Source organism: Anomaloglossus baeobatrachus, chromosome 4 (assembly GCF_048569485.1).
Source record: "Anomaloglossus baeobatrachus isolate aAnoBae1 chromosome 4, aAnoBae1.hap1, whole genome shotgun sequence".
NCBI classification, from domain to species: Eukaryota; Metazoa; Chordata; class Amphibia; order Anura; family Aromobatidae; genus Anomaloglossus; species Anomaloglossus baeobatrachus.
Genome location: NC_134356.1, coordinates 666,204,098 through 666,231,028, shown reverse-complemented (window position 1 = coordinate 666,231,028; position 26,931 = coordinate 666,204,098). Strand labels below are relative to the sequence as shown.

The following is a 26,931-nucleotide window of genomic DNA, read 5'->3' as shown; positions in this document are numbered from 1 at the left end:
AAATAGTAGATTCATCAAAGCTTTTTCACCATATTTCTAGCAAAATAAGCTTTGAAAAGTCACATTTTTGTCCCAAGTCAAGGTTCACGCACCTGGAATTGAGGGCGACATCCCCACTTGTCGAATTTGTGATGAGTGTTGTCATTTGCTATGCCACAAATCTTTCTCCAGCGGGCCTCAGGTGAGATTGGGTGCAGGAATATGGTGTAGAAATTTCAGCACCAAATCTGCATCTCTTGGCAAAAAAGACTTGGTTTTGTGCTAGGAGATGCAGGCTTAGGAATTCAGTGACCTGAGAAGTCACTGCATTTATGGATGTTACCTAAGGTTAGGATACCTGTGATCACAAATGGAGGACAATGGGAACCTCCAGCTGTGACCACAAATAATCTGAGTGGCATCACCATTCATCAAGCAGTTCACTCTCACCTGAAGCTCACAATGAGCATTCATGTATTATGACCGCCACCTGTCACTTCAGATGTAGCAGAGCTGAAATCATTGTGGGACCTTGTGTGGATTACGTCGGACCTGGGTGTTTTGGGGGTTAATAAACTGGTGAAAGAGGGCGTTTTTTGTATTTTATTTCAAATAAAGGATTTATTCCGTGTTTGTGTTTATTTCTTTTCACTTACAGATTAGTAATGGGGTCTCATAGACCCTCCCCATTACTACTCTAGGGCTCAGTGTGAGCTGCAATTAACCCCTTATTACTCCGATTGTCACAACACAAGGGCAATTGGGATGAACTGGGTGAACTGCCAGCATTGTCACATCTAATGAATGTGACAATCCTGGGCAGCTACTATTTTTAGGCTGGGGGCTCAATAACCATGGGTCTCCCCAGCCTGAGAACACCAGCTCCCAGCTGTCGGCTTTATTATGGCTATGTATCACAATTGGCAGTGACTGCATGCTGTCTTTAAATATTTTTATTTTTTAAAAAGCTGCATGCGGTTCCTCCTATTTTGATACACAGCTAAGATAAGGGCACGGCTGGTGACTAGAGCCTGCAGCTGTATGCTTTATCTGTGCTGGGAATCATAATACGGAGGCCCTAAAACAATTTTTTTTTTCATTTAGTTTTATACCACGATATAGAGCCACAGACATTGTCTGTGATTGGTTGCAGTCAGACGCTCTCACACAGGCTGGGGGCACTGTTTGACTGCAACCAATCACAAATACCAGGACTGCCAGTGGGCAGAGAAAGCAGTACATATGCATGAGAGATAATAAGTGGCTCCGGAAGTAGAGTGAGCGGCCCGTAAGCAGCTGCTCAACACCGCTGAACTTGTGATGTCAGCGCTCAGCACTGAGTTCAATGACCAACACGATCTCAACGCAAATCTCGCGGGTGGCCAGAGACTATGACTAGCAGTGACATCACAAGCTCCCGCGAGACTTGAGGTATTATTGCCATGGAACTCAGTGATGAGCCCTGAAGTCAGGAGTACAGCCGACTTCAACACGGCTGGTAAGGAACTAAGCTAACCTCCTGACGGCAGTGCTCATCATCCCCGAAGCTGCTCGCACACTGCTATGTGAGCAGATGCTGACACACTGTAGTGTGAGCAGCTGCGGGGCTGGCACGGGAGTGGGACATAGACTGCAGGGGCACCTGACGGAAGCTACACAGAAGTGCTACCGTGTGGATTTTGTGGACCCACTGACTTGTATTGAGTCACGATCCACAGTTGTGGAACAGAATAGGACATGTTCCATAATAACGGAATGGACATACAGACTCCAATGTGTTTTTTGTAGAAACTGATAGCACACAGAAGTTCTTCCATGTGGCATCCGATCCTACACAAAACACATTGAAAAGATGTTCTTGTCAGTAGGTCCGTAAAAAAAAGGAACTGACCAGGACAAATGGAACGGTTGTCTGAATGAGCCCTTATAGAGCCACTCCTTAGTTGCCCTGGCTGTGCGTTATAGGTCATTGTCATGCTGAAAGACATAGCCATGACCCATCTTCAATGTGTCACACAACAAGCGTGGCGAGCACGTTCAGACCAACAGATGTCTGAAACACAACAAAAAACACCCAACAACTACACCACAAACAAGGGGAAACACCAGGAACACAATAACAACAGTGGGCCTTGGCACTAGTGAGAGGGTACATGGACACCTCCTGCCTTAACCTGGCGCTGTACCCTGCACTTTTAATCAGACCCTATACAGGCTCTGCACCTGTCGCTGAACAGGAATACCTGAAGCCCTAAAAAATGCCTACTATAGTCCTAGCTAAGAAGTGGGCGGTATGGCTGCCTACGCCCACTGGTGCACCAATACAACAAGAGGGTAGGTGAGACAAAAAGGGGAATACAACCAAATAATACAACAAAAAAAAATACAACCGAAGATCCAACTAGGACAAATCCACAGCAGCTCTTTCACCAAGGGGACCAGCATACAAATGGCTTTGTATAATCAACAAAGCTTGCTGGGAGACATAGCTATTTAAACACAAGGGGGCATGGCTACAGAGCAGCTACAGCTGACCTTAACTGCAGGAGAGCTGCAAACTGAAAGACTGACATTAACTACTTCAGGACCAAAGGAACAAAACAACATTTAAATGGAGAATCCCATATAAAGATGAGGAGTTCCAGTCAAAAAGCTGTCATAGTCTCCAAAAACAAGGAGACGACCATGACAATGCTCTTACTGAGGGAAGGAGGATGTTGGCCAAAATCGCATGGTACATGACATCATCTATCCATCCCTTCAATACGGTGCTGTCGTCCTGTCCCTTTTGCAGAAAATCACCCCTAGAATATGATATTTAGGACAGTGTTCGTGGGTTTGTACTCATACTTCTTCCTCCAAACATGGCGAGTTGAATTAATACAAAAAAGTTCTATTTTTGCCTTATCTGACCACATGACCTTCTCCCATGCCTCCTCTGGATCATCCAGATGGTCATTGTTAAACCTCAAACAGGCCTGGAGATGTACTGGTGGGAGCATGGGACCTTGTCTGCCCTGCAGGATTTTAATCCATGACGGAGAAGTGTGTTACGAACAGTAATCTTGGAAACTGTGGTCCCAGCTCTCTGCAGGTCATTGACCAGGTCCTCCTATGCACTGTAGTTCCGGGCTGATTCCTGACCTTTCTCAGAATAATCCTTACCTCACAAGGTGAAATCTTGCATGAAGCCCCAGACCGAGTAAGAGTCCTTCGGATTAGTGATATATGAGGGGCTGCTGATAAGTCTATGGCTTAACTCAGAAAGAAACGAGATAGGATGATGAAACTTTACATTTATTCTACATACTGTCCACTGATGTCAACACACTTCTTACATCAGTATTCCAAGTTCTATAAGCCTAGTAAAAAGAAGGATTTCTGGCTCAAACCAGGCATTCATAGCAGCCATGGCATCAGAAATGGTGTGAAATTTGGAACCCTTGAAGTGTTTCTTCAGGTTTGGAAACAGATGACAGTCGGAGGGAGCTAGATCTTGTCAATAAGGTGGGTAGTCAACCAGCTGGAGGCCCAGCTCTGTCAGTTTTGCTGTGGTCGCTTGTGAAGTGTGAGCGGAGGTGTTGTCTTGAAGAAGCAAGATTCCTTTGGACAGCTTGCCACACCTTTTGACCTTCAGAGCTGCCTTCAGTTGGTCCAAAAGTTCAATGTAATACCTTGCATTGATAGTGGAACCCTTTTGAAGGTAGTCCACTAGCAGCATGCCCTCCTTATCCCAGAACACAGATGCCATCACCTAAGTGGCTGATTTTTGCACCCTGAACTTCGTTGTATGAGGAGAACCACTGTGTCTCCACTCTTTTGACTGCTCTTTGTTTTCAGGGTCATACAAATAAATTCAGGTCTCATCCATAGTGACCAACCGATCAAGGAGGTTCTTATCAGTCCAGAAACACTGACAAATGGACCAGGACGTTTTCACTCGCATGCTTCTCTGATCTGTTGTCAAACATTTAGGGACCCACTTTGCAGATCGCTTCCTCATGTCCAAATGTTCCTGGATAATGACACAAACATGTTCAAGGGAAATCCCCATGATGTCCGATATTGCTTTAGCTGAAATTCGAATCCCAGTATGAGGTTGAGCACAGCATCGACGATCCCCGGAACAACAACCGCTCTAGGTCGTCCAGGACGTTCCTCATCATTGGTGCAAAAGTGGTGAATTTTAAATTTGGCAACCCAGTTCTTAACTGTGGAATATGAAGGGCATTGATCCCCCAATGCCTGCGACATATCACCATGAATATCCTTCATGAACTTTCCTTGGAGAAACAAGACGTTTATCCCTCCTGTAAATATCGCATTAGACTCCACCATTTTTTTTTCCCGCGTGCGTAGAACACTGTTGACATAAGCAACAAATACAAAATTTTGAAAACATATATTAGACACATAAGGCTTTCATGTGATTAACATTCATTACCATAGAAACAAAAAAAATCACAAACCAAAAACTTATCAGCAGCCCCTCATATATATGTTTTCCTTGAGAGGTTTATATGTTTTAGTTATGATGGAGATTTCCAGTGAGTAGCATATCAGACAACTCTACAGACTATGATATGAAGTTCTCTACTTTTCTCTGTCTTATCAGATTCCTCCACGGTGGTCCTTTAAATGGCATGGCCTTTGTAATATTTGGGGTCAAGAAAGATGATGTAAAGACCCCTCTACCAAATACCCTCAGACGGATTGTGGTAAGAAAATTATATTTTTTTTAATCAAGAACATATTTCCTTCCTTTTTTATAGTAAACTTTTGATTCTGAAACTTTTAATATTTTGCCTTGAAAATATTTTAATCTTCTTGTGGAACTTTTGTTTCCTATTTGGATCTAATTTGTCAATTTTTTTCTCAGACACCTTTTTTGATGAATTTTTTAAATTAATTATATTTTTAGGAAACTTTCAGAATAAGATGTTCTGTGTGTAATTCCTTGCTATAAACTCGTATATGACTTGTATGCTGCATTTTCATCAGTTTTCCCCTCTGCAGGCAAAATCTCCTAATTTACAATTGTCTCTGAGCTGGTGGGTGTAAACTGTTATGATGTCTCCCATCCAATTCACAGCACAGTATTCTGGCTCTTGTTTTCTTAGCACACAGACAGAAGCAGCAACATGATGGACAGTAAACAGCATTACTGAGCAGTGTAGATGTGAGAGTTATTATTATTATTTATTATTATAGCGCCATCAATTCCATGGCGCTTTACATGTGAAAGGGGTGTACATAATAGGGACAAGTACAATAATCATAAACAATACAAGACACAGACAGGTACAGGAGGATAGAGGTCCCTGCTCGCGAGGGCTCACAGTCTACAAGGGATAGGTGAGGATACAGTAGGCAAGGGTGGACATGGTCGTGCGGTGTTATATCAGACTGAGGGTTACGGCAAATTGTAGGCTTGTCGAAAGAGATGGATCTTCAGGTTCCTTTTGAAGCTTGTGAAGGTAGGCGAGAGTCTGATGTGTTGTGGCAGAGCATTCCAGAGTATGGGGGAGGCACGGGAGAATTCTTGGATGCAATAGTGGGAAGAGGATATGAGAGGGGAGTAGAGAAGGAGATCTTGTGAGTATCGAAGGTTACGTGCAAGTAAGTACTGGGAGACTAGGTCAGAGATGTAGGGAGGAGACAGGTTGTGGATGGCTTTGTAGGTCATGGTTAGGGTTTTGAACTGGAGTCGTTGGGCAATGGGAAGCCAGTGAAGGGATTGGCAGAGAGGCGAGGTCGGGCAGTAGCGGGGGGACAGGTGGATTAGCCAGGCAACATAGTTTAGAATAGATTGTAGCTGTGCGAGACTGTTAGAAAGGGAGGCCACAGAACAGGAGGTTGCAATAATCCAGGCGGGAGATAATAAGGGCATGTACTAGGGTTTTTGCAGCTTCTTAGGAAAGGAATGTACGGAATCCAGGAAATATTTTTGAGTTGGAGGCGGCAGGAGGTGAAGAGGACTTGGATGTGTGGCTTGAAAGAGAGATGAGAGTCTAGGATTACTCCCAGGCAGCGAGCACGTGGGACTGGGGAAAGTGAGCAGCCATTGACATTGATGGATATGTCAGGTGGGGGAGTTGAGTGATGAGGAGGAAAGACAATGAATTCTGTTTTGTCCATGTTCAATTTTAAGAATCGAGCAGAGAAAAAGGATGAAATAGCAGACAGACATTGCGGGATTCTGATTAGTAGGGAGGTGATGTCAGGTCCAGAGAGGTAGATCTGCGTATCATCAGCGTAGAGATGATACTGAAAGCCGTGGGACTCTATGAGCTGTCCCAGGCCGAAGGTGTAAATGGAGAACAGCAGGGGTCCAAGAACTGAACCTTGGGGGACCCCGACAGATAGGGGGCGAGGTGAGGAAGTGGTGTGAGAGTGGTAGACGCTGAAAGTTCAGTTGGTTAAGTATGAGGCGATCCAAGATAGTGCCAAGTCTGTGATGCCCAGAGACGAGAGAATTTGTAGTAGAAGGGAGTGGTCTACTGTGTTAGAGGCAGAGGACAGGTCCAGGAGGAGGAGGATAGAGTAGTGTCGCTTGGATTTTGTGATTAGTAGGTCGTTAGAGACTTTGGTTAGGGCAGTTTCAGTGGAATGATGGGGTCGGAAACCTGATTGTAACCGATCAAAGAGGGAGCAGGAAGAGAGGTATGAGGACAGTTCAAGATGGACATGCTGTTGTAGTAGTTTTGAGGCATAAGGAAGAAGTGATATGGGGCGATAGTTTGACACAGAGGAAGGGTCAAGGGAGGGCTTTTTGAGGATGGGTGTGATGGAGGCATGTTTAAAGCATGAAGGGAATACACCAGTTGAGAGTTCAGCATAATCTTTCTGTGTCTGTGCCTTTTTCTTACTCTGCTCCACTCTCCATAAAGTGTAATAGGATTTTATCCTGAAACCACTGAGTAGTGAATCCGTCTTCTCTATAACATAAAATTGAGCTGTATTTTCAGAATGGATAATGAGATCAGGAAGCAAAAGGTGGAGAAAAAAGAGACAACTAAGTGGAGAATAAGCAGTATTTTCATTTAGGATGCCTTGCAAAGTTTCTTACATTGCTTTGTACTATTAATTTTTCCAAAGTTAGTTGAAAGTTGACTTTTCTTTTAATGACCATTTTCATTCCATTAGATTAGTGATGGAGAAGGAGTTGTCGTGTTGTTGAGAAGAGATCTTGTTGGGTACTTGAAAAACGATGCTGAGATGTTGCAGCACACGTTATATATGTCGGTTACCGTCATCACGCCTGCTGGTGAGTATGGAGAGATCGAATTAACCTATTACATATACAATTGTCTAAAATATACCAAAATTGGTCATTAGAATATTTTTTTCAGATTTTCATTTTAGCAAAAAAAAGACTTTTATACTTACGGTAGGTCAATGTAAAAAGATTTCTTGAAAAGCTATTATTTATTTTAGAATAGCAAAAAAATGAATTTGGGTACTTATGGGAATATGATCAAGTAAGAAAATACCCAAATATGTATATGCTTCATGTCAGAGCATGTATGAAGGAAATAAGTGATCCAGCTTCCATGTGGCTTTGAATAAAACTCCGACTTTAATGAAAATTTCTTTTAAAAACAAAATACGAATACAAATAAGGAGTACTCACCAAGTCTAAAGGCTGCTTTACACTCAGCGACATCGTGAAAGCAACTGCCCTCGTCGTTTGTGCGTCATGGGCAAATCGCTACCCGTGGCGCACAATATCGCTAGGACCCGTCACACGTACTGTGGCCGATGAACAGCCTCCTTTTTAAGGGGGCGGTTTGTGCGGCATTACATCGACGTCACACGGAATGCGTCCAATAGAAGCGGAGGGTCGGAGAGCAGCCGCATAAAGACATACCCACCTCGTTGCCGGAGGACGCAGGTACGGTGTTGTTCGTTGTTCCTGGGGTGTCACACGTAGCGATGTGTGCTGCCTCAGGAACGACCAACAACCTGTGCCCTAAACCAGCAACGACATTTGGGAAATAAACGACGTGTCAACGATCAACGATAAGGTGAGTAATTTTGATCATTAGCAGTTGCTCGTACGTTTCACACACAACGACGTCGCTAACGAGGCCGGATTTGAGTCACAAATTCCGTGACCTCAACGACATCTCGTTAGCGATATTGTTGCGTGTAAAGCCCCCTTAAGAGCGATCTGCTCGAAATGCGTCTTTTGGTGGTCAGACAATCTATTGGACCTGCTGTATCACATTTTATTTGTATTTGGATTTTGTTTTTAAAAGAAATTTTCATTGAAGTTGGAGTTTTATTCAAAGCCACATGGAAGCTGGATCACTCTTTCCTTCATCTGTGCCTAACTCTGAGCAGAATCGGGATCCTGTGCTTCCTACTGCCGACATTTGGAGCGGTCTCCGGGGTGAGCTGGACTTATTTTTATTACCATATCAGAGCATGTGACAGGTATAACAAAAGGGGCAAACCATCATCTGGAGTCTAAGTCACTTCTCTACTTTTGTCAACAAGAAATTTCTAAACATTCGTATGATGATTGCCTAAATGGGATCTGACATTTATTTATTGCACATATAGTGCAGCATTATTGTATGGACACTGCACTCTACATCAATATTTTTAAGACGCAGTTCATAATATTCTGTAGGTAAATTTGGTATATAAACTGTGCAGGCGGCCCGACAGGAGTGATATTGAATAGAGTGCATAGCGGGCTTTACACGCTGCATGAGCAATAGCACCCGCCCACGTCGGTGGCGCATCACGGGCCGTAGCGAACAATATCGCTACGGCAGCGTCACACGCAATTATCTCTTCACCGACGTCACTGTGGCCGCCGAATAATCTCTCCTTTAAGGGGGAGGTTCGTTCAGCGTCACAGCGACGTCATTAAGCAGCCGTCCAATAGAAGCGGAGGGGCTGAGATGAGCGGGCGGAACATCCCGTCCACCTCCTTCCTTCCTCATTACGGGTGGCCGCAGGTACAGTCATGTTCCTCGTGCCTGCGGTGTCACACATAGCGATGTGTGCTGCCGCAGAAACGGTGAACAATCTGCGTCCTGCAAGAGCAACGATAATTGGGATTAGAACGACGTGTCAATGATCAACGATATGGTGAGTAATTTTGATCGTTAACGGTCGTTCGGGCGTTTCACATGCAACAACGTTGCTAACGAGGCCGGATGTGCGTCTGTGACGCCCTGGGCAAGCCAGGGGTCACAGGTCACAACACCACACGCACCCCACATTCCCTGCAGGAACACCAAGGTCAGAACACAAATCCTTGTTGCCCTCCTCCAGGGGCTGGTGTTCCCACCAGGGGGGTGGGCCAGGCGGTTGGCACCGCCCACCGAGGAGTTCACAGTCCTGGAGGCAGGAAAACCAGGCAGTCTAGTCTTGGAGTTTAGCTCAGGCAGAGCTTGAGTGAGAGTCAAGCTAGGGAAGTGGCAGTGGAGCTAGTGACAGGAGTGGAAGTGAGAGAAGAAAAGTGACAGTTGAAAGCTTGAAGTTGGTCCGGGTGTGTGCCCCGGACTGAGACAGCAAGGTTGGCAGACGGCCGTGACCGTCTGCAGGAGAGGCTGATCGGAGGTTGCCGAAAGGACCGTGGACGGGTGGTGGCCCGGCGGTACCGGAGCGGTATACAAAGAGAAGCCAGCACCAGTGGCAGGGGCCTTTCGGATCCCGGCAAGGCTAGGAGTCGCCATAATTTGCAAATCCGTCAGTGAAGGGGACCTCCGGGTCTCCCAGCAGCAAAGTCCCGATTGAAGGCAACAGTCCGACCGTGAAGGGGAGACACCGCCACCGCCAAGGCACCAGTTTCCCAGGGCCAGCGCCTGCGGGCAAGAGAGGGGCTCCTCCGGCTCATATCCAAGCTGGGGAGCGGGTTACCGGTGGGAATCCATCGCTACCAAAGAACCGTACTTAGGTGCAGGGAAGTGACCGTCACCGCTAACTGCAGGGAACATCAGCACTGTAGCCGTCTGAGGGACCCGTCCAACCAGCCGTTTGTTTACCGTGAACTGTGTCATCATCCTTGGGCTGAGTGAGTACCTCCGTGCCGTGCGGCACAGCGCTGCCCCTGCGTCCCTGCATCTCCACAGGCCCCATAACCCGCCTGTCCACCATCCTGACCTCCCTGTGTCGCCCTGGGCAAGCCAGGGGACACAGGTCACACACCACCACACCCCACATCCCGGGTAGGCACACCTAAGCTGAACCACAAATCCTTGTTGCCTTCCTCCAGAGGCTGATGATTCACACCAGGGGGTGGGCCAGGCGGTTGGCTCCGCCCACCAAGGAGATCACAGCTCTGGAGGCAGGAAGTACCAGGCAGTCCAGTGAGGGACGTGAGAGATAGAGTCAGGGAGGAGGAAGTAGAGGAGTGGAGGAGTAGCCCAGGCTGGGCTAGAGTAAACAACTCAGTAAAGCAAAGAAAGAGAAGTGGTAAAGGAGGAAAGCAAGAGTGGTGACAGAGAAAGAGAGAAGCCTGAAGGTCCAGCTTTGTGTAGGGCCAGAACAGCAAGGTCAGCGACGGCGGTGACTGTCCGGAGGGGGACCGTTTGGAAGTTCCTGGAAGGACCCCGTTGGCTGTGTGCCCGGTGGTCTGGAGCAGTGTTCCGAAAGACAGTCAGCACCAGGGCAGGGGCCTCTCGGACCCCGGCAAGGCTAGGAGTCGCCAAAGTTGCCGAATCCGTCAGTGAAGGGGACGCAGATTCCCCCAACAACCGAGTCCCGATTGAAGGCAAAAGCCCAACCTGTACAACAGAGACACCGCCACCGCCAGGGCACCAGTCTCTGAGGGCCAGCGCCTGCGGGCAAAGTGTAGTGCTCCTCCGGCCCAGCTTGAAGCCGGGGAGCGGGTTACCGGTGGGGACCCATCGCAACCAACCGTACATACAGGTGCAAGGAAAAGGGACATCACCGTCACCTACCGGGAAAGCAAAGCAGCCGTCTGTGGGACCGTCCTACCAGCCGTTTGGTTTACCGTACAAACTGTGTCCACGTCTCAGGCTGAGTGAGTACCACAGTGCCGCAAGGCACAGCGCTGCCCCCGCGTCCCTGCGCCCACCAGGCCCTGCACCTCCCAAGCCATCACCGGGCCCCGGGATCACCAACCCCTACCCACGGAGGGGCAACACAACACCTGGCTGCTCCCCATCACCATCCCCGGGATCCCCGCATTAAGCAGCGGTGGTGCTACACATCACCACAACCGTGGGTGGCGTCACGGACATTATCCCAACACCCCAAACAACCCCCCTTTCACTCACGGGCGAGGAGTGCCGCTCGAGGAAACCCCCGGGATCCGGCCTACGGCTCGAGCCACCACTGAGCAGCCGGACCCGTGCAGAAGGGGTGAGCGCGGTGTGCTGACACCCTCCTCCCCGCCCGCGACAACTTGGCGTCACGAACAGGATCTTACCGCTCTGCCGTCTGGTAGATGTGCGCCTTGTTACCGCCGGAGGTATCCGGCAGAAAAATTTCAGAAGCCGCCATCTTTGGCGCGAAAAGTTCCCGCTCGAGCGTCTTCTCGAGCAGTAGAGGCGCGAAGGCCAAAACCCCGCCCGGAGAGAGGAGGGGCCGGAAAGAGCTAAGGGGGACGCGATGGCGGCTGGCCGCATGTAGCTGCGGCTATAAAAGCAGGGACGCCAGGACTCTGCAAACATACCGTTCCTGGAAGCAAACGAACCAGCCATCATGTGGATGCCGTCCCGTGACACCGAAGTCCCCGCGCCTAGAACCGCGGCGTGGGTGGAAATCCGAACCGCGCAGCTCTACCAGAGGCTGCAGGTCAGGATGCAGCTCCTCATGGAGGAGTGGGAGGCCGACATGGCGGACGTTGTAGCCACCGTGCGGAGACGCGAGGAGGAAGCGGAGAAAGGGAGGGTGAGTGACCCACGTCCCGACGCCCTTGAGGGGCCGGTCATCGCGGCTGTGGGGCCCGGTCCAAGCCCTCTCCCTTCGCTGCCTCCCTCGCCACCCGTCCCGGAGGCCGTGACCCCGCCACTAGGCCTGCTATCACCGCAACCGGTAGCAGTACCCAGCGTCCCCGCCCAAGCGGGCCGACCTGTAGCCGGAGCCCGCGGCACACCGGAGGTGTTACCGTGGAAGACGCCGAAGGAGAAACCGGAGGCATCCCTTGAGAAGTTTCCCGAGCCGGAGCCGATAGCCCGCTCTGAGCCGAAGGCCCGGCAGCGGAAAGCCCCTATGCCCATCCCCCACACCTCGGCTGAGGTCGCGCCGGGTTGTTGCTGTAAGGCAGCGCCCAAGGCCAAGACACCGCGGGACATGCCGCCCAGGTTCCTAACGGTGGGCAATGTCCAGGATGTCCCGCGGGGCCCGACCCGTGCGCCGGCGCTGGCGGCAGCGCCGTACTGAGATAGGGAGCCGGTACCGCTGGGCCTGGAGATCGCCGAGAGGGAGCGGAAGAAGGCCGAGCTGGTGGCCAGGGCGATCCGGGAGAAGGAGAATCTCCGGCAAGCGACGTTCCGTGTCCGGGGACCGTTGTACGAGGGGCAGGTGAGGCGGTTTGATGTCCGCCGGGGCTACGGGTTCATATACGAGCCGGGCCTGGAGGCCGAGGTGTTTGTAGCCCGGCGGGATGTGCATGCCCACCTGCCCGAAGAACATCCCGGCCGCAACCTGATGCCAGGACACATTGTACAATACACCCGACACTTTGGGGAGCGAGGATGGTTTGCACTGGACGCTAAACTCAGGAGGGGCCCGGAGGCCCGAGCGAGCGCAGACCTCTACCCCTTGCCAGTGACCCCAGCGCTTGAAGGGCCGGAGTAGGGCAATGGATGCCCGCAGCACCGTCCCCGTTGGGACCACCACTTTGTTGTTGTTTGTTTGAAAAATGATGAAAATGAAAATTATCCGAAGTTCACCTGATTTGCTGTGATTTGCAACCGGCTGGAGCCGGCACCGTTGTCCCCGTGGGGACCGTTTAAAAATGCATGGGAACTATCCATGGACAAGCCCGTGAACTTGCAGGGCAACCACAGACGTTAGTGGCTTGTAAATATGTTGGATACCGTTACCGTTTTCCGCAGTGCCGCCTCCGGAGAGGCAGGTTGGAGGGAGGGCCCTGAGCAGAGTAGGCCAGGGCCCAGCCACCAAAGGAACCGGTGGCTACCCTCTGGAGGGAAGGACAGATCCCGCTCGGGTACCGTGTGCTGAACTGTGGGTCAAGGGGTGCTGCCTGGGTTTTAGGGGCAGCATCAGGGCCAGGTTGCTTGGGTGGGAGAGAGCGGAAACCGTTACCGTAAACCGTTGCAACGTTTAAAGTAAAATGTGCCTCCCGTCTTGGGAAGATTGTTGAAAATGTTATGTTTAACCCTGTTATCCCCTTTTTACAGAAAATAAAACCGGTGTAGGACGGCAGCCCGCGGACGGTCTGCGTTTTGCTAAGGGGGAATGTGTCGCCCTGGGCAAGCCAGGGGACACAGGTCACACACCACCACACCCCACATCCCGGGTAGGCACACCTAAGCTGAACCACAAATCCTTGTTGCCTTCCTCCAGAGGCTGATGATTCACACCAGGGGGTGGGCCAGGCGGTTGGCTCCGCCCACCAAGGAGATCACAGCTCTGGAGGCAGGAAGTACCAGGCAGTCCAGTGAGGGACGTGAGAGATAGAGTCAGGGAGGAGGAAGTAGAGGAGTGGAGGAGTAGCCCAGGCTGGGCTAGAGTAAACAACTCAGTAAAGCAAAGAAAGAGAAGTGGTAAAGGAGGAAAGCAAGAGTGGTGACAGAGAAAGAGAGAAGCCTGAAGGTCCAGCTTTGTGTAGGGCCAGAACAGCAAGGTCAGCGACGGCGGTGACTGTCCGGAGGGGGACCGCTTGGAAGTTCCTGGAAGGACCCCGTTGGCTGTGTGCCCGGTGGTCTGGAGCAGTGTTCCGAAAGACAGTCAGCACCAGGGCAGGGGCCTCTCGGACCCCGGCAAGGCTAGGAGTCGCCAAAGTTGCCGAATCCGTCAGTGAAGGGGACGTAGATTCCCCCAACAACCGAGTCCCGATTGAAGGCAAAAGCCCAACCTGTACAACAGAGACACCGCCACCGCCAGGGCACCAGTCTCTGAGGGCCAGCGCCTGCGGGCAAAGTGTAGTGCTCCTCCGGCCCAGCTTGAAGCCGGGGAGCGGGTTACCGGTGGGGACCCATCGCAACCAACCGTACATACAGGTGCAAGGAAAAGGGACATCACCGTCACCTACCGGGAAAGCAAAGCAGCCGTCTGTGGGACCGTCCTACCAGCCGTTTGGTTTACCGTACAAACTGTGTCCACGTCTCAGGCTGAGTGAGTACCACAGTGCCGCAAGGCACAGCGCTGCCCCCGCGTCCCTGCGCCCACCAGGCCCTGCACCTCCCAAGCCATCACCGGGCCCCGGGATCACCAACCCCTACCCACGGAGGGGCAACACAACACCTGGCTGCTCCCCATCACCATCCCCGGGATCCCCGCATTAAGCAGCGGTGGTGCTACACATCACCACAACCGTGGGTGGCGTCACGGACATTATCCCAACACCCCAAACAACCCCCCTTTCACTCACGGGCGAGGAGTGCCGCTCGAGGAAACCCCCGGGATCCGGCCTACGGCTCGAGCCACCACTGAGCAGCCGGACCCGAGCAGAAGGGGTGAGCGCGGTGTGCTGACACCCTCCTCCCCGCCCGCGACATCCCCATCATTGGGACCCGGGACTACCAAAACCCCTACCCACGGAGGGGCAAACCAACATCTAGCTGCTCCATACCACCACTCCCGGGATCCCCAGACAGAGCAGCGGTGGTGTCCACACAATCACCACAACCGTGGGTGGGGTCACGGACATTAATCAAATCCCCCACCAACAAATCACCCCTTTCACTCACGGGCAAGGAGCGCCGCTCAAGTCCTCGGGATCCGGCCCATCGCTCGAGCCACTGAGCAGCAGCAGCAGCCGCAGAGCAGCGGCGGCCGGACCCGAGCAGTGGGAGAGCGCAGCGTTGACACCCTCCTCCCCGCCCGCGACAACTTGGCGTCACGAACAGGATCTTACAGCTCTGCCGTCTGGTAGAGGTGCGCCTTGTTACCGCCGGAGGTGTCCGGCCAGAAAATTTCAGAAGCCGCCATCTTTGGCGTGAAAAGTTCCCGCTCGAGCGTCTTCTCGAGTAGTAGAGGCGCGAAGGCCAAAACCCCGCCCCGATAGAGGAGGAGCCGGAAAGAGGCTAAGGGAGACGGAATGGCGGCTGGTCGCATGTGAGCGCGGCTATAAAAGCAGGGACGCCAGGACCCTGCACCCCTCTAGTTCCTGGGAGAGACCGCCAGCAGCATGTGGATGCCGTCCAGAAGCATCGTAGCCCCCGCGCCAGGGACCGCGGCGTGGGTGGAGATCCGGACCGCGCAGCTCTACCAGAGGCTGCAGGTCAAAATGCAGCTCCTCATGGAGGAGTGGGAGACCGACATGGCAGATGTGATAGCAACCGTGCGGAGACGCGAGGAGGAAGTTGCGGAAGGGAGGGTGAGTGACCCACGCCCCGATGCCCTTGAAGGGCCGGTCATCGCGGCTGCGGGACCCGGTCTAAACCCTCTCACCCTGCTGCCTCCCTCGCTACCCGTCCCGGAAGCTGTGACCCCGCCACTAGGCCCGCTACCACCGCAACCGGTAGCGATACCCAGCATGCCCGCCCCGGCGGGCCGACCTGCAGCCGGAGCCGGTAGCCGCCCGGAGGTGCTGCCGTGGAAAGCCCCGAAGCCCAAACCGGAGACGTCCCCCGAGAAGTCCCCCGAGCCGGAGCTGAAAGCCCATTCCGTGCCGAAGGCCCAGCAGAGGAAAGCCCCTGCGCCCATCCCCCACACCTCGGCTGAGGTTGCGCCGGGTTGCCGCTGCAAAGCGGCGTCCAAGGCCAAGAAGCCGCGGGACCTGCCGCCCAGATCCCTAACAGTGGGCAGCGTCCAAAATGTCCCGCGAGGCCCGACCCGTGCGCCGGAGCTCGCAGCAGCGCCGTACTGGGACAGGGAGCCGGTACCGTTGGGCCTGGAGATCGAGGAGAGGGAAAGAAAGAAGGCGGAGTTGGTGGCCCGTGCAATCCGGGAAAAAGAGAACCTCCGTCAGGCAACTTTCCGTGTCCGGGGCCCGTTGTATGAGGGGCAGGTGAGGCGGTTTGATGTCTGCCGGGGCTATGGATTCATATATGAACCGGGCCTGGAGGCCGAAGTGTTTATAGCCCGGCGGGATGTTAATGCTCATCTGCCAGAGGAGCACCCCGGTCGGAACCTGATGCCGGGCGACTTGGTCCAGTACACTCGGCACTGTGGAGAGAGGGGGTGGTTTGCCCTAGATGCAAAATTGAGGGGAAGCCAAGAGGCCCGTGTGAGCGCTACACCCCCTCCCTCAAGTGATGCTGAGGACTCTGAATGATGGCAGCGGAGCACCGTTGTCCAGTCCCCGTTGGGACCACCAGTGTGTTTGTTTAAAAGTTTGAAAATGATGATAAGTGAAATGGAACCGAGAAAGTAACCTAATTATCCTACCGTGATTTGCAACCGGCCGTTGCCGGCACCGTTGTCCCCGTGGGGACCGCTTGAAAAAGTTGTTTTGCATAGGAACTCCTATGGACAAGCCCGTGAACTTGCAGGGCAACCACAAACGTTAGTGGCTTGTAAATATGTTTCCGTTGCAACTGCCACCGTACCACCTCCGGAGAGGCAGATTGGAGGGAGGGCCCGCAGTAGAGCAGGCTGGGGCCCAGCCACCACCGGAACCGGTGGCTACCCTCTGGAGGGGAAGGATAGATCCCGCTCGGGTAACTGGTTCAGGACTAGGGTCAAGGAGTGCTGCCTGTTTCTTAGGGGCAGCATCAGGGCCAGGTTACTTGGGTGGGAGAGAGCGGCAGCCGCAACCGTTTGTTACCGTAACGTTTAAGCAAAGTGCCTCCCGTTGTGGGATGATGTTTTTCTGCTTGTACCGTGTTGTTTTTATCTTTTTCAGAAAAAAAAAAAAGGAAAATAAAACCGGTGTTGGACAGGCAGCCCGAGGACGGTCTGCATTTTGCTAAGGGGGAATGTGACACCCTGGGCAAGCCAGGGGTCACAGGTCACAACACCACACGCACCCCACATTCCCTGCAGGAACACCAAGGTCAGAACACAAATCCTTGTTGCCCTCCTCCAGGGGCTGGTGTTCACACCAGGGGGGTGGGCCAGGCGGTTGGCACCGCCCACCGAGGAGTTCACAGTCCTGGAGGCGGGAAAACCAGGCAGTCTAGTCTTGGAGTTTAGCTCAGGCAGAGCTTGAGTGAGAGTCAAGCTAGGGAAGTGGCAGTGGAGCTAGTGACAGGAGTGGAAGTGAGAGAAGAAAAGTGACAGTTGAAAGCCTGAAGGTGGTCCGGGTGTGTGCCCCGGACTGAGACAGCAAGGTTGGCAGACAGCCGTGACCGTCTGCAGGAGAGGCTGATCGGAGGTTGCCGAAAGGACCGTGGACGGGTGGTGGCCCGGCGGTACCGGAGCGGTATACAAAGAGAAGCCAGCACCAGTGGCAGGGGCCTTTCGGATCCCGGCAAGGCTAGGAGTCGCCATAATTTGCCAAATCCGTCAGTGAAGGGGACCTCCGGGTCTCCCAGCAGCAAAGTCCCGATTGAAGGCAACAGTCCGACCGTGAAGGGGAGACACCGCCACCGCCAAGGCACCAGTTTCCCAGGGCCAGCGCCTGCGGGCAAGAGAGGGGCTCCTCCGGCTCATATCCAAGCTGGGGAGCGGGTTACCGGTGGGATTCCATCGCTACCAAAGAACCGTACTTAGGTGCAGGGAAGTGACCGTCACCGCTAACTGCAGGGAATATCAGCACTGTAGCCGTCCGAGGGACCCGTCCAACCAGCCGTTTGTTTACCGTGAACTGTGTCATCATCCTTGGGCTGAGTTAGTACCTCCGTGCCGTGCGGCACAGCGCTGCCCCTGCGTCCCTGCATCTCCACAGGCCCCATAACCCGCCTGTCCACCATCCTGACCTCCCCATCATTGGGACCCGGGACTACCAAAACCCCTACCCACGGAGGGGCAAACCAACATCTAGCTGCTCCATACCACCACTCCCGGGATCCCCAGACAAAGCAGCGGTGGTGTCCACACAATCACCACAACCGTGGGTGGCGTCACAGACATTAATCAAATCCCCCACCAACAAATCACCCCTTTCACTCACGGGCGAGGAGCGCCGCTCGAGTCCCCGGGATCCGGCCCATCGCTCGAGCCACTGAGCAGCAGCAGCCGCAGAGCAGCGGCGGCCGGACCCGAGCAGTGGGAGAGCGCAGCGTTGACACCCTCCTCCCCGCCCGCGACACGTCACGAACTCCGTGACCCCAACGACATCTCGTTAGCAATGTCGTTGCATGTAAAGCCCGCTTTAGTCTCACCCAGAAAGTTAAGTAGGGCAAGATATTAAAAGTCGCGTATTGTTGGTTTCTTCAACAGCTTAGTTGCTAACCTAATTATTTAAATGGGTGGTTCATTACTCTGCAATAGTGGCCATCTCTCTGTAAAACTGATAGGGAAGGCTTTTTCTAAATACCTTCATCAGCCAATTCTGCCTCTGAGAGGCGCTATTGCGGCTCACTCACTCCCCTGGGCTTCGTGACCTTGGCGATCTGGTGATGTCACATCAACTTCCAGTTGACCCAACATCACCGCGGCCGGCTGCGGTCTTCCTGAGTGACTGGGCTGTGGGTGGAGTTTCACCACTTGTCACAGCCCAGTGTCACAGCCCAGCATCGCTTCTGCTTGTGGCTCTCTGCAGTGAAACATGCACACGCACCATACTGTGCTGTGAAAAATATCAAATTGTTCAAATTCACCATATTCAGTGGATTCTAAAACATTAATTATAAATTTGGGTCATATCAAATATATTTGCAGAACTTTTATGTAAAGAAATAAAAAGGCTTCAAACATATTTGTTTTCCATGCCAATGCTGGAGATATTTTCTGTATAAAATACACAGGTTAAAGTTTTTTTTTTTAGGAAATACAAATACCAAGATGTCATTGCAGTTTTCATTCATAATCCCTCAATCCAGATTTGCATTAAGCCTCTTGGATTTTTGTCTTCCTTTTAGGCAGTGAAATTGTGAAAAGTGAACTGGAAGATATCACCATTGTGAAATCACCGTATATAGTTTTGTTTACCAAAACTGCCAAGTATTATAAGCCTGGAATGCCCTATGACCTTAAGGTGCGTGACCCTTTTTTGTCAAATGTTATCTAAAACACATATAGTAAACTGCGTACCTTATTATCAGGACCATACTTTGCGTTCATCCGGCTCTAAGGTGCCTGCAACCAGTCTGAAAAAAAAAAGAATGATCAGATCCATAGCATAAGAGAAATCATTGGTCCATTTTTCTGGCAGCTTCTTGGAAGCCATAACTATGTTATATATGGAATTTAAAAAGAACACTACAAATGACGAACTAAAAATATCAGAAAGGACACATCAGGAAAAACACTGCCAATTTTCCTCTTCCAAAACGATAGAGGTTCACTGGTGTCTAAAGATGCCATTTGCAAAAAACGAGGGGTACGTGCACATGATGGCTTTTTCAGGTGGTAATGTGGCGCCCCTGAAGCTTCAGTCGCTACAGGGTATTGCATCTTACTTAAGGTGCACTACTCATCTCGTAAGGAGGAGGTTAATCACTGGTGTTTATCACAATCCATCACAGACAGCCAAATAGTGAGTCAGACAGTTTCACTGACATACAGTTTAGGTGCTTTCCCACTGGAACTGGACTAGGGTAGATGCGGGGGTGGCCATCACGAGGCATGGGACTTTCCGGTCACTAAGACAACCACCCAGGGGGGTGTGATGCCTTCCCATTAACTGTAAATGAAAGTTGATATCTTCCGCTGGAAGGCACACACCACCACAGTCAGAAAGTGTAACTGCAGGTCCAAATCAAACCAAGCTTGGTGGATGTGCCTGTGCCCACCAGAGCTACTGGTACTGACTCCTCCCCTATCACCAGCACCATCTACAGCAGTAGTAAGGTGGCACCTAGCGATCGCAGCAGAAGTTGCAGGAGTGGACACTGGTGGAGACGTGACAGTACCTCCCCTCCATGAGGGGCCTCTGGACCCTTAAAGCCTGGTTTGGTGGAGAATTGAAGGTGAAATTGCCTGATAAGTCCCTTAGCATGGTCATCACTTGCTGGAACTCAGTATCTCTCCTCTGGGCCACCACCCCTCCAATGTACTATATATTGTATAAACCAACTAACAAAATGGGAATCAACGATTCTCTGCACTTCATACTCCAGTTTACCCTTAACTTTAACAGGAGGAGGTGGCTGTGGCACCCAGACTGGATGAACGGGGAATGATATAAATTGAGGAGGGACTTGTGGAACACATTAGATATCTTAAAGGATGGGGGAAGTTTCAGGCGGAAACGAGCAGGGTTAATGATGACTTTGACTATCTCGAAAGGTCCAATAAATCAATCAATGCCTTGTGGACAACGATACCTTGTCCGCAACACCAAAGTTTGAGCCTCTGTAATGTCTCTTATTAGCAGCTGAAGCTTGACCATGCTGTGTCCTCTTCAAGTGCTCTCTAACCTCAGACCAGATAACTCAATTTCTTCAAAGATTTTTAATTCTGACCATTGGTCTCTGGGTGGTAGGCAGACAAAAAAAATAACTCAAGATTGATCTTTTTGCAGAAAGCCCTCCAAAATTTTGAGACAAACTGAGTTCCCCGGTCAGAAACAATAGTTTCCGGAACCCCGTGTAATCGCACAATATGACTAGTGAACAATTTGCTTAGGGTTTCAGAATTAGGTAACCCAGAAAGAGGAATCAAATGATACTGTATTCTGAATCTATCCACTACTACCCAAATACAAGTCTTCCTGGGGTAGGTTTGACTGGAGAAATCCAGTGGGACAGGCATGGGGTGCCTTAGCTTGGGCACAAGTTTAATAAGGAAGTACATATTCCTTACAATCTTTAACTATGGTTGGCCACCAAAAATTCCTGGTTACCAGTTGGCAACTTTCTTTAAGTACATGTGTGACGCCCTGGCAAAGCCAGGTTGTCACAGAAAGAGTTAATCCTCCTTGGTAATCTGATCTCACACCGGTGCAGCAGGACAAAGCACATCCCCCAAGGTAAGAGAAAAGCAGAGCAGAGGGGAGGGGCTGGAGTAGAGTGTTTGGAGAGACAGAGAGAAGAGAAGTCTGGAGTTGTAACTCCCAGGCTGAAAGTGAAGCGTGCTCCGAGAGGGCCGGGACAGGCTGCGAGTGAGGAAGGGGCCAGAGGTAGCCGGGCAGGGTAGTGGCCCCCCGGTACCTGGGTGACCCGGATCACTGCAGGGGAGTGGATTCCCCGTTCCCGGCTGAGGAGAAAGAGGAAGAGAGTGGAGAGAAAGGCACTTGGCTGCAGGGAAAGAACAACAGGAGCTGCTGCACCGTGTGTGGGACACTAACACCCCCGTACCGAAGGCTGCGGACACCGGCAATTCCTAGTTTACCAGTGACTCCGTGTGAATTACTTGTGAGTACGCCCGTGCCCTCAAGCACCGTACCGCAGCACTGCGCCCTGCTCCCTGCTTACCCCATCACCGGGCCCCGGGACAACCAACCCCCTACCCACGGAGGGGAGAAATAACATCTAGCTGCTCCATACCATCGCTCCCGGGATCCCCGTCCAGAGCAGCGGTGGTGTTCCAACCTCACCACTACCGTGGGTGGCGTCACGGACAATCTCCCTTACCAAATCTCCTTTTACTGTGGAGCCTGGGATCACAGACCGGGTCACGCCACCGTGATACCCACAGAAGTGACCCTGTGGCCCGGATCTGAGTACCCCTGGTCCCCGGGCGACACATTTGGCGTCACGAACAGGATCGAACCCATCCAGTTACCTGGAGGAAGTGTGCCTTATTCTGGACTGTCAGCGGTGATCCGCTGCAAAAATTTTGAAAGTCACCATCTTTGCCGCCATTTTGGGCGCAAAAATCTCCCGCCCAGCGCCTTCTTCCCCAAGCGGTGGGCGCGAAAAAGAGGCTCCGCCCCCTGAGAACGCGGGCGGAAGTGAAGCTCCGGAGGACCGGAAGCAAAAGAGAAACTTTAAAAGTTGCTAGAAGGACTGCTCCCGAGTACCAAGGGGGAGTAGCAGGAAGGAACTGCAGTTCATGTGACCGGGACTGTAAAGGCAGGGACGCCAGGACTTTGCCTAATTCCGTTCCTGGACAAGCAGTAGCCGCGACCCCGATGACATCTTACCCGGCTCCGGCAGTCCGCCCAGCCGCCACGGTGATGACGTCGGCTCCGGCAGTCCGCCCGGCCGCAACGGAGGTGGCACCCGATTGGAAGTCTGCCCCAGATGTGGCGCCAGCCGCTCCCAGGTACCCCGTCACGGCTGTGGAGCAGCCAGAGTGCACCTGCAGAGAGGAGGAGCAGGCCAGTGAGAGATGGAGCCCTCGGCAGTTAGCGAGGCCGGTTGTAGCCGGCGCCGAGGGCATCCAAGCGGGCCTGGCTTCCGAGCAGGAGGCAGAGCACGGAACCCCTGCCCCGTACTGGGAGTGGCGGCAGCGGCAGTGGTAGTGATGCATGGACCGCTACCCACAAGTTAAAAAGTTGACTGTTTTATGGACTGTCACCCCTGTTGAGCTCCCTCAAGTTCAGGAGGAGGCCATCTGCACAGCAGGTGGGGGCGGCAGAACAGTTTAGAGTTAAGAAAACGTACCTCCCGATGTGGGAGGATGTATGATTGTAATGTGTTTATTTTTCCTTTTTCCAGTTTTAATAAATGTTGGTGCCTAGACGGCCCGAGGACGGGCCGTGTTTTACCAAGGGGGTGTGTGACGCCCTGGCAAAGCCAGGTTGTCACAGAAAGAGTTAATCCTCCTTGGTAATCTGATCTCACACCGGTGCAGCATGACAAAGCACATCCCCCAGGGTAAGAGAAAAGCAGAGCAGAGGGGAGGGGCTGGAGCAGAGTGTTTGGAGAGACAGAGAGAAGAGAAGCCTGGAGTTGTAGCTCCCAGGCTGAAAGTGAAGCGTGCTCCGAGAGGGCCGGGACAGGCTGCGAGTGAGGAAGGGGCCAGAGGTAGCCGGGCAGGGTAGTGGCCCCCCGGTACCTGGGTGACCCGGATCACTGCAGGGGAGTGGATTCCCCGTTCCCGGCTGAGGAGAAAGAGGAAGAGAGTGGAGAGAAAGGCACTTGGCTGCAGGGAAAGAACAACAGGAGCTGCTGCACCGTGTGTGGGACACTAACACCCCCGTACCGAAGGCTGCGGACACCGGCAATTCCTAGTTTACCAGTGACTCCATGTGAATTACTTGTGAGTACGCCCGTGCCCTCAGGCACCGCACCGCAGCACTGCGCCCTGCTCCCTGCTTACCCCATCACCGGGCCCCGGGACAACCAACCCCCTACCCACGGAGGGGAGAAATAACATCTAGCTGCTCCATACCATCGCTCCCGGGATCCCCGTCCAGAGCAGCGGTGGTGTTCCAACCTCACCACAACCGAGGGTGGCGTCACGGACAATCTCCCTTACCAAATCTCCTTTTACTGTGGAGCCTGGGATCACAGACCGGGTCACGCCACCGTGATACCCACAGAAGTGACCCTGTGGCCCGGATCTGAGTACCCCTGGTCCCCGGGCGACACACATGTAGGTGAAGTTGGGGGGCCGACAGTTTACGAATTGGAGTAGTTTTGGGGCATGTTCTTGGGTAGCATGAATCTCTTCAACCAGACCTAAGGAAACAAACGAAACAATAATGCCTTCAGAGGGACAGAAGCTATGGAAAAGTACATCAGCTTTTATGTTTTGGTCCCAGGTCAGGACGTTACCACAAAAATCAAACATAGACAAGAACAAAGCCCACCTAGCTTGCCTGGGATTCTCTTAACTGACTCTAAATAAGTGAGATCTTTGTGGTCCATGATACAGTAACTGTGACTTTATGTTTGGCACCTTTGAGGAAGTGTTAGATCTACCAAAACCCAGTATAGTAGACTTAACATATAGTGCTTCTCGGAAAATAAGACAGTGTCTTATGTTATTTTTGGCTCCAACAGATATGCTAGGGCTTATTTAATGGAAAATTAGTATCCACCCTTTCAACTGCACACCCCCCTGTGTTGGCGTCAGTGATAGTCTTGCCTGAATAAATTAATATTTACCCCTTTCCCTGCTCCTCTTTGTGCCTGCATCGGTGATTGGATTACGTATTAATGCAAAATGAACATTCACCCCGTCCCCTGCTCACCCTCCTGTGCCGACATAAGTGATTGGGTGCAGTCAGATTGCTGTATTACTTGCCCGAGGCTTACATCCCTAACCTTGGACTGGCCAACGACTCTCATGACCTGAGCATGAAAGCTGCATAAAAATACATGCTGCTACATTCGGGTTAGGAGAGCCGCCCGTTCTTGAATGAGTAATACAGCAGTCTGACTGCACCCAATCACTGATGCCGGGACAGAGGGGTGGGCGGGGGAAGAGGTGAATATTGCTGCCATGCAATCGGGGCTTACAGCAGCACAATGGGGCAACGTACAGCAATAACATTTACATATCCTGAAAGGTGTTACGTCACCACCGGAGACCGCTCCAGCGACTTCTGCTCTGATCGCCAGGCGACGCCGTGTTCCTGCCGTGGATGGTGCTGGTGATGGGAGAGGAGTTAATGCCAGCGGCACCGCTGGGCGCAGGCTCCGATCATCCACTGGGCTGGGTTATCTTGGGATCTGCAGTACCACTGGCTGACTGTGGGTGGCATGTGTCTTCCAGCTGAAGTTGCCAGCGTTCAGCTACAGCCAATGGGAAGACACCACACCCTTCTTAGTTCCTCTCCTGTCTGCTGACCTCTGCCAGAGATAGTTCTGATTTCCTGGCTCCTGATCTGCCCTATTCTGTTTTGTGATTCCTGTGTGCTGACCTTTGCGTGTTTCCTGACTACCCTTCTGCCTGCTGTTTTTGTACCTCGCTGCCCGATCCGGATTTGACCTCTGCTACATTTTCTGATTACCTCCTTGCCTGCCGATTCTGTCCCTGTTCTGCTATTCCTGGTTTGACCCTGCCTGACGACTACTCTCATCGGACTGCAGCTTTCCAAAGGTGGTGATCACCAGGGCCCTGTGTAATTCCAAATCCCTGTATAGGGGTTAAGGGGTTTCAGGGTTCTGGGGGTCCTGCTTGGGGAGTGGTTTCCCTCTAGTCTGTCCATTACATCCCACCTGAGTATGTTGATCCAGGCAGGCATTACAAAAAGGGCTGCCTAAGCTCTATTTCAGGATACTAGTAATCTGATAAACTGCAGCTAGGAATTATTTTTGGAGTAGGGGTTATATTTTAAGCATACTCCAAAAATAGTAAAAAATCCTAGGGCTTATATTTGGGGTATGTCTTATTTTTGGGGAAACATTTAAAAAGTCTTGGAGAAGTTTAAATGTAATTTTTGTAAATATGATAGAATAACTATGATTTGTATCGTTGATAAAGGCACAATAATTTTTTTACATTCTCTTGTGCCTATAGGTAAAAATATAAACTTAAATGGTGATATTAATGTCTTTATATGACTTTCTTTATTCCAAAGCTTTTTGTAACAAATCCTGATGGGTCTCCAGCAAGAAATGTCCCAGTGGTGGCTGAACCAGGAAGGGTGCAAAGTAAAACTGGAGAGGAGGGAACAGTCCGGCTGACACTAAATACACCCTTACATCTGAATCCCTTTACAATTATTGTAAGTATATGCAAATATATCTATGTATAATCCCCAGAGAGGAAAGCAGCTAAAGAGAGTGGAACAAACTTTGAATATCCAACAGATTTCAATAGGGATGGTGTAGTGCTTCATATCTCCAGTAGTGGCCTTCTAGATCAATTAAACAAATGCTGCCAGCTCCCCTTATTATGGCTGAATAGTGGGATCCCATCAATGCAACAATCTATGACAATCTGAATGTTGTGTCCCTTCTAACAAATAGGGATTGTCCAAAGAGAGCAATTATTTTAACCTAAGTATGCCCTACGTTAGGTCACAACTTTTGGGACTGGGTCAGGAGCTGAGCCCGCACCTTATTCAGATTATATTAGCTCTGTTACACAGCTTCTAAAAGCAGGGAGCTGATCTAATTGATTTTATTTAACTATTTAAATGATGAGATTGCTGATGCATATGTGAACTAGTCCCCATTCGCCCCTGCGATGCAATTTGGGGGGGCCAGTAGATTGTTATGGTACTGAGAGAGCTAAAGAAAGCAGCTATGGCTGCCATCTTAGTTCATATATATCACTGGGGAGGACCCAGGGCATACACATCACTAAGGAGGGCTGGAGCATATACATCACGTAGTAGGGCTGGGGGCATGTATATCACTGATTATGGACATATACATCACTGGGGGAGGCCTAGGGACTTCCACATCTCTGGGGAGATCTGTGGGAGTGGACATCACTGGGGACGGATGCAAGCATGTACATCAGTGGGAAAGGCTGGGGGAATATACATCCCTTGGGTGGGCAGGGTGTATATACATCACTGGGAAGGCTAGGGTAATGTACATCACTGGAGGGGCTAGGGTCATGTACAGTCTGGGAGAAGCTGGGGGCATGTAAAGCACTGGAGAGGCTGAGGGCATTTACAGTACTGGAGAGGCTGGGGGTATGTACATTACTTGCAAGGCCAGGGACATGTACATCCCTGGTGAGGACAGGGGGAATGTACATCACTGGGGAGGCAGGGGTCATGTACATCACTGAGGAGGCTGGGATAATGTACATCACTGGGGAGGCTGGAGTCATGTACATCATTGGGGAGGCTGGGGTAATGTACAAAACTGGGGAGGTTGGGGTCATGTAAAGCACTGGAGAGGCTGGGGCTCCTGTTGCTCTTTTTATCTGTGGGACGGAAGAACATTGTGTGCTACCTCTGCCCATGGAGTACATCCTCGCGCTGGCAGTGTCCAG

At 51.6% G+C, this 26,931-nt stretch overlaps 1 protein-coding gene across 1 annotated transcript in view; it reads left to right on the top strand.

Annotated features, from left to right (window-relative positions):
• The window catches only part of LOC142302793 (A.superbus venom factor 1-like), a 116,879-nt gene that overhangs the window by 34,244 nt on the left and 55,704 nt on the right, over positions 1-26,931 (top strand). The window contains 4 exon segments of the mRNA XM_075343902.1: positions 4,595-4,697; positions 7,126-7,246; positions 19,062-19,177; positions 25,559-25,705. Of these exon segments, the coding sequence (XP_075200017.1) occupies positions 4,595-4,697; positions 7,126-7,246; positions 19,062-19,177; positions 25,559-25,705 (487 nt within the window).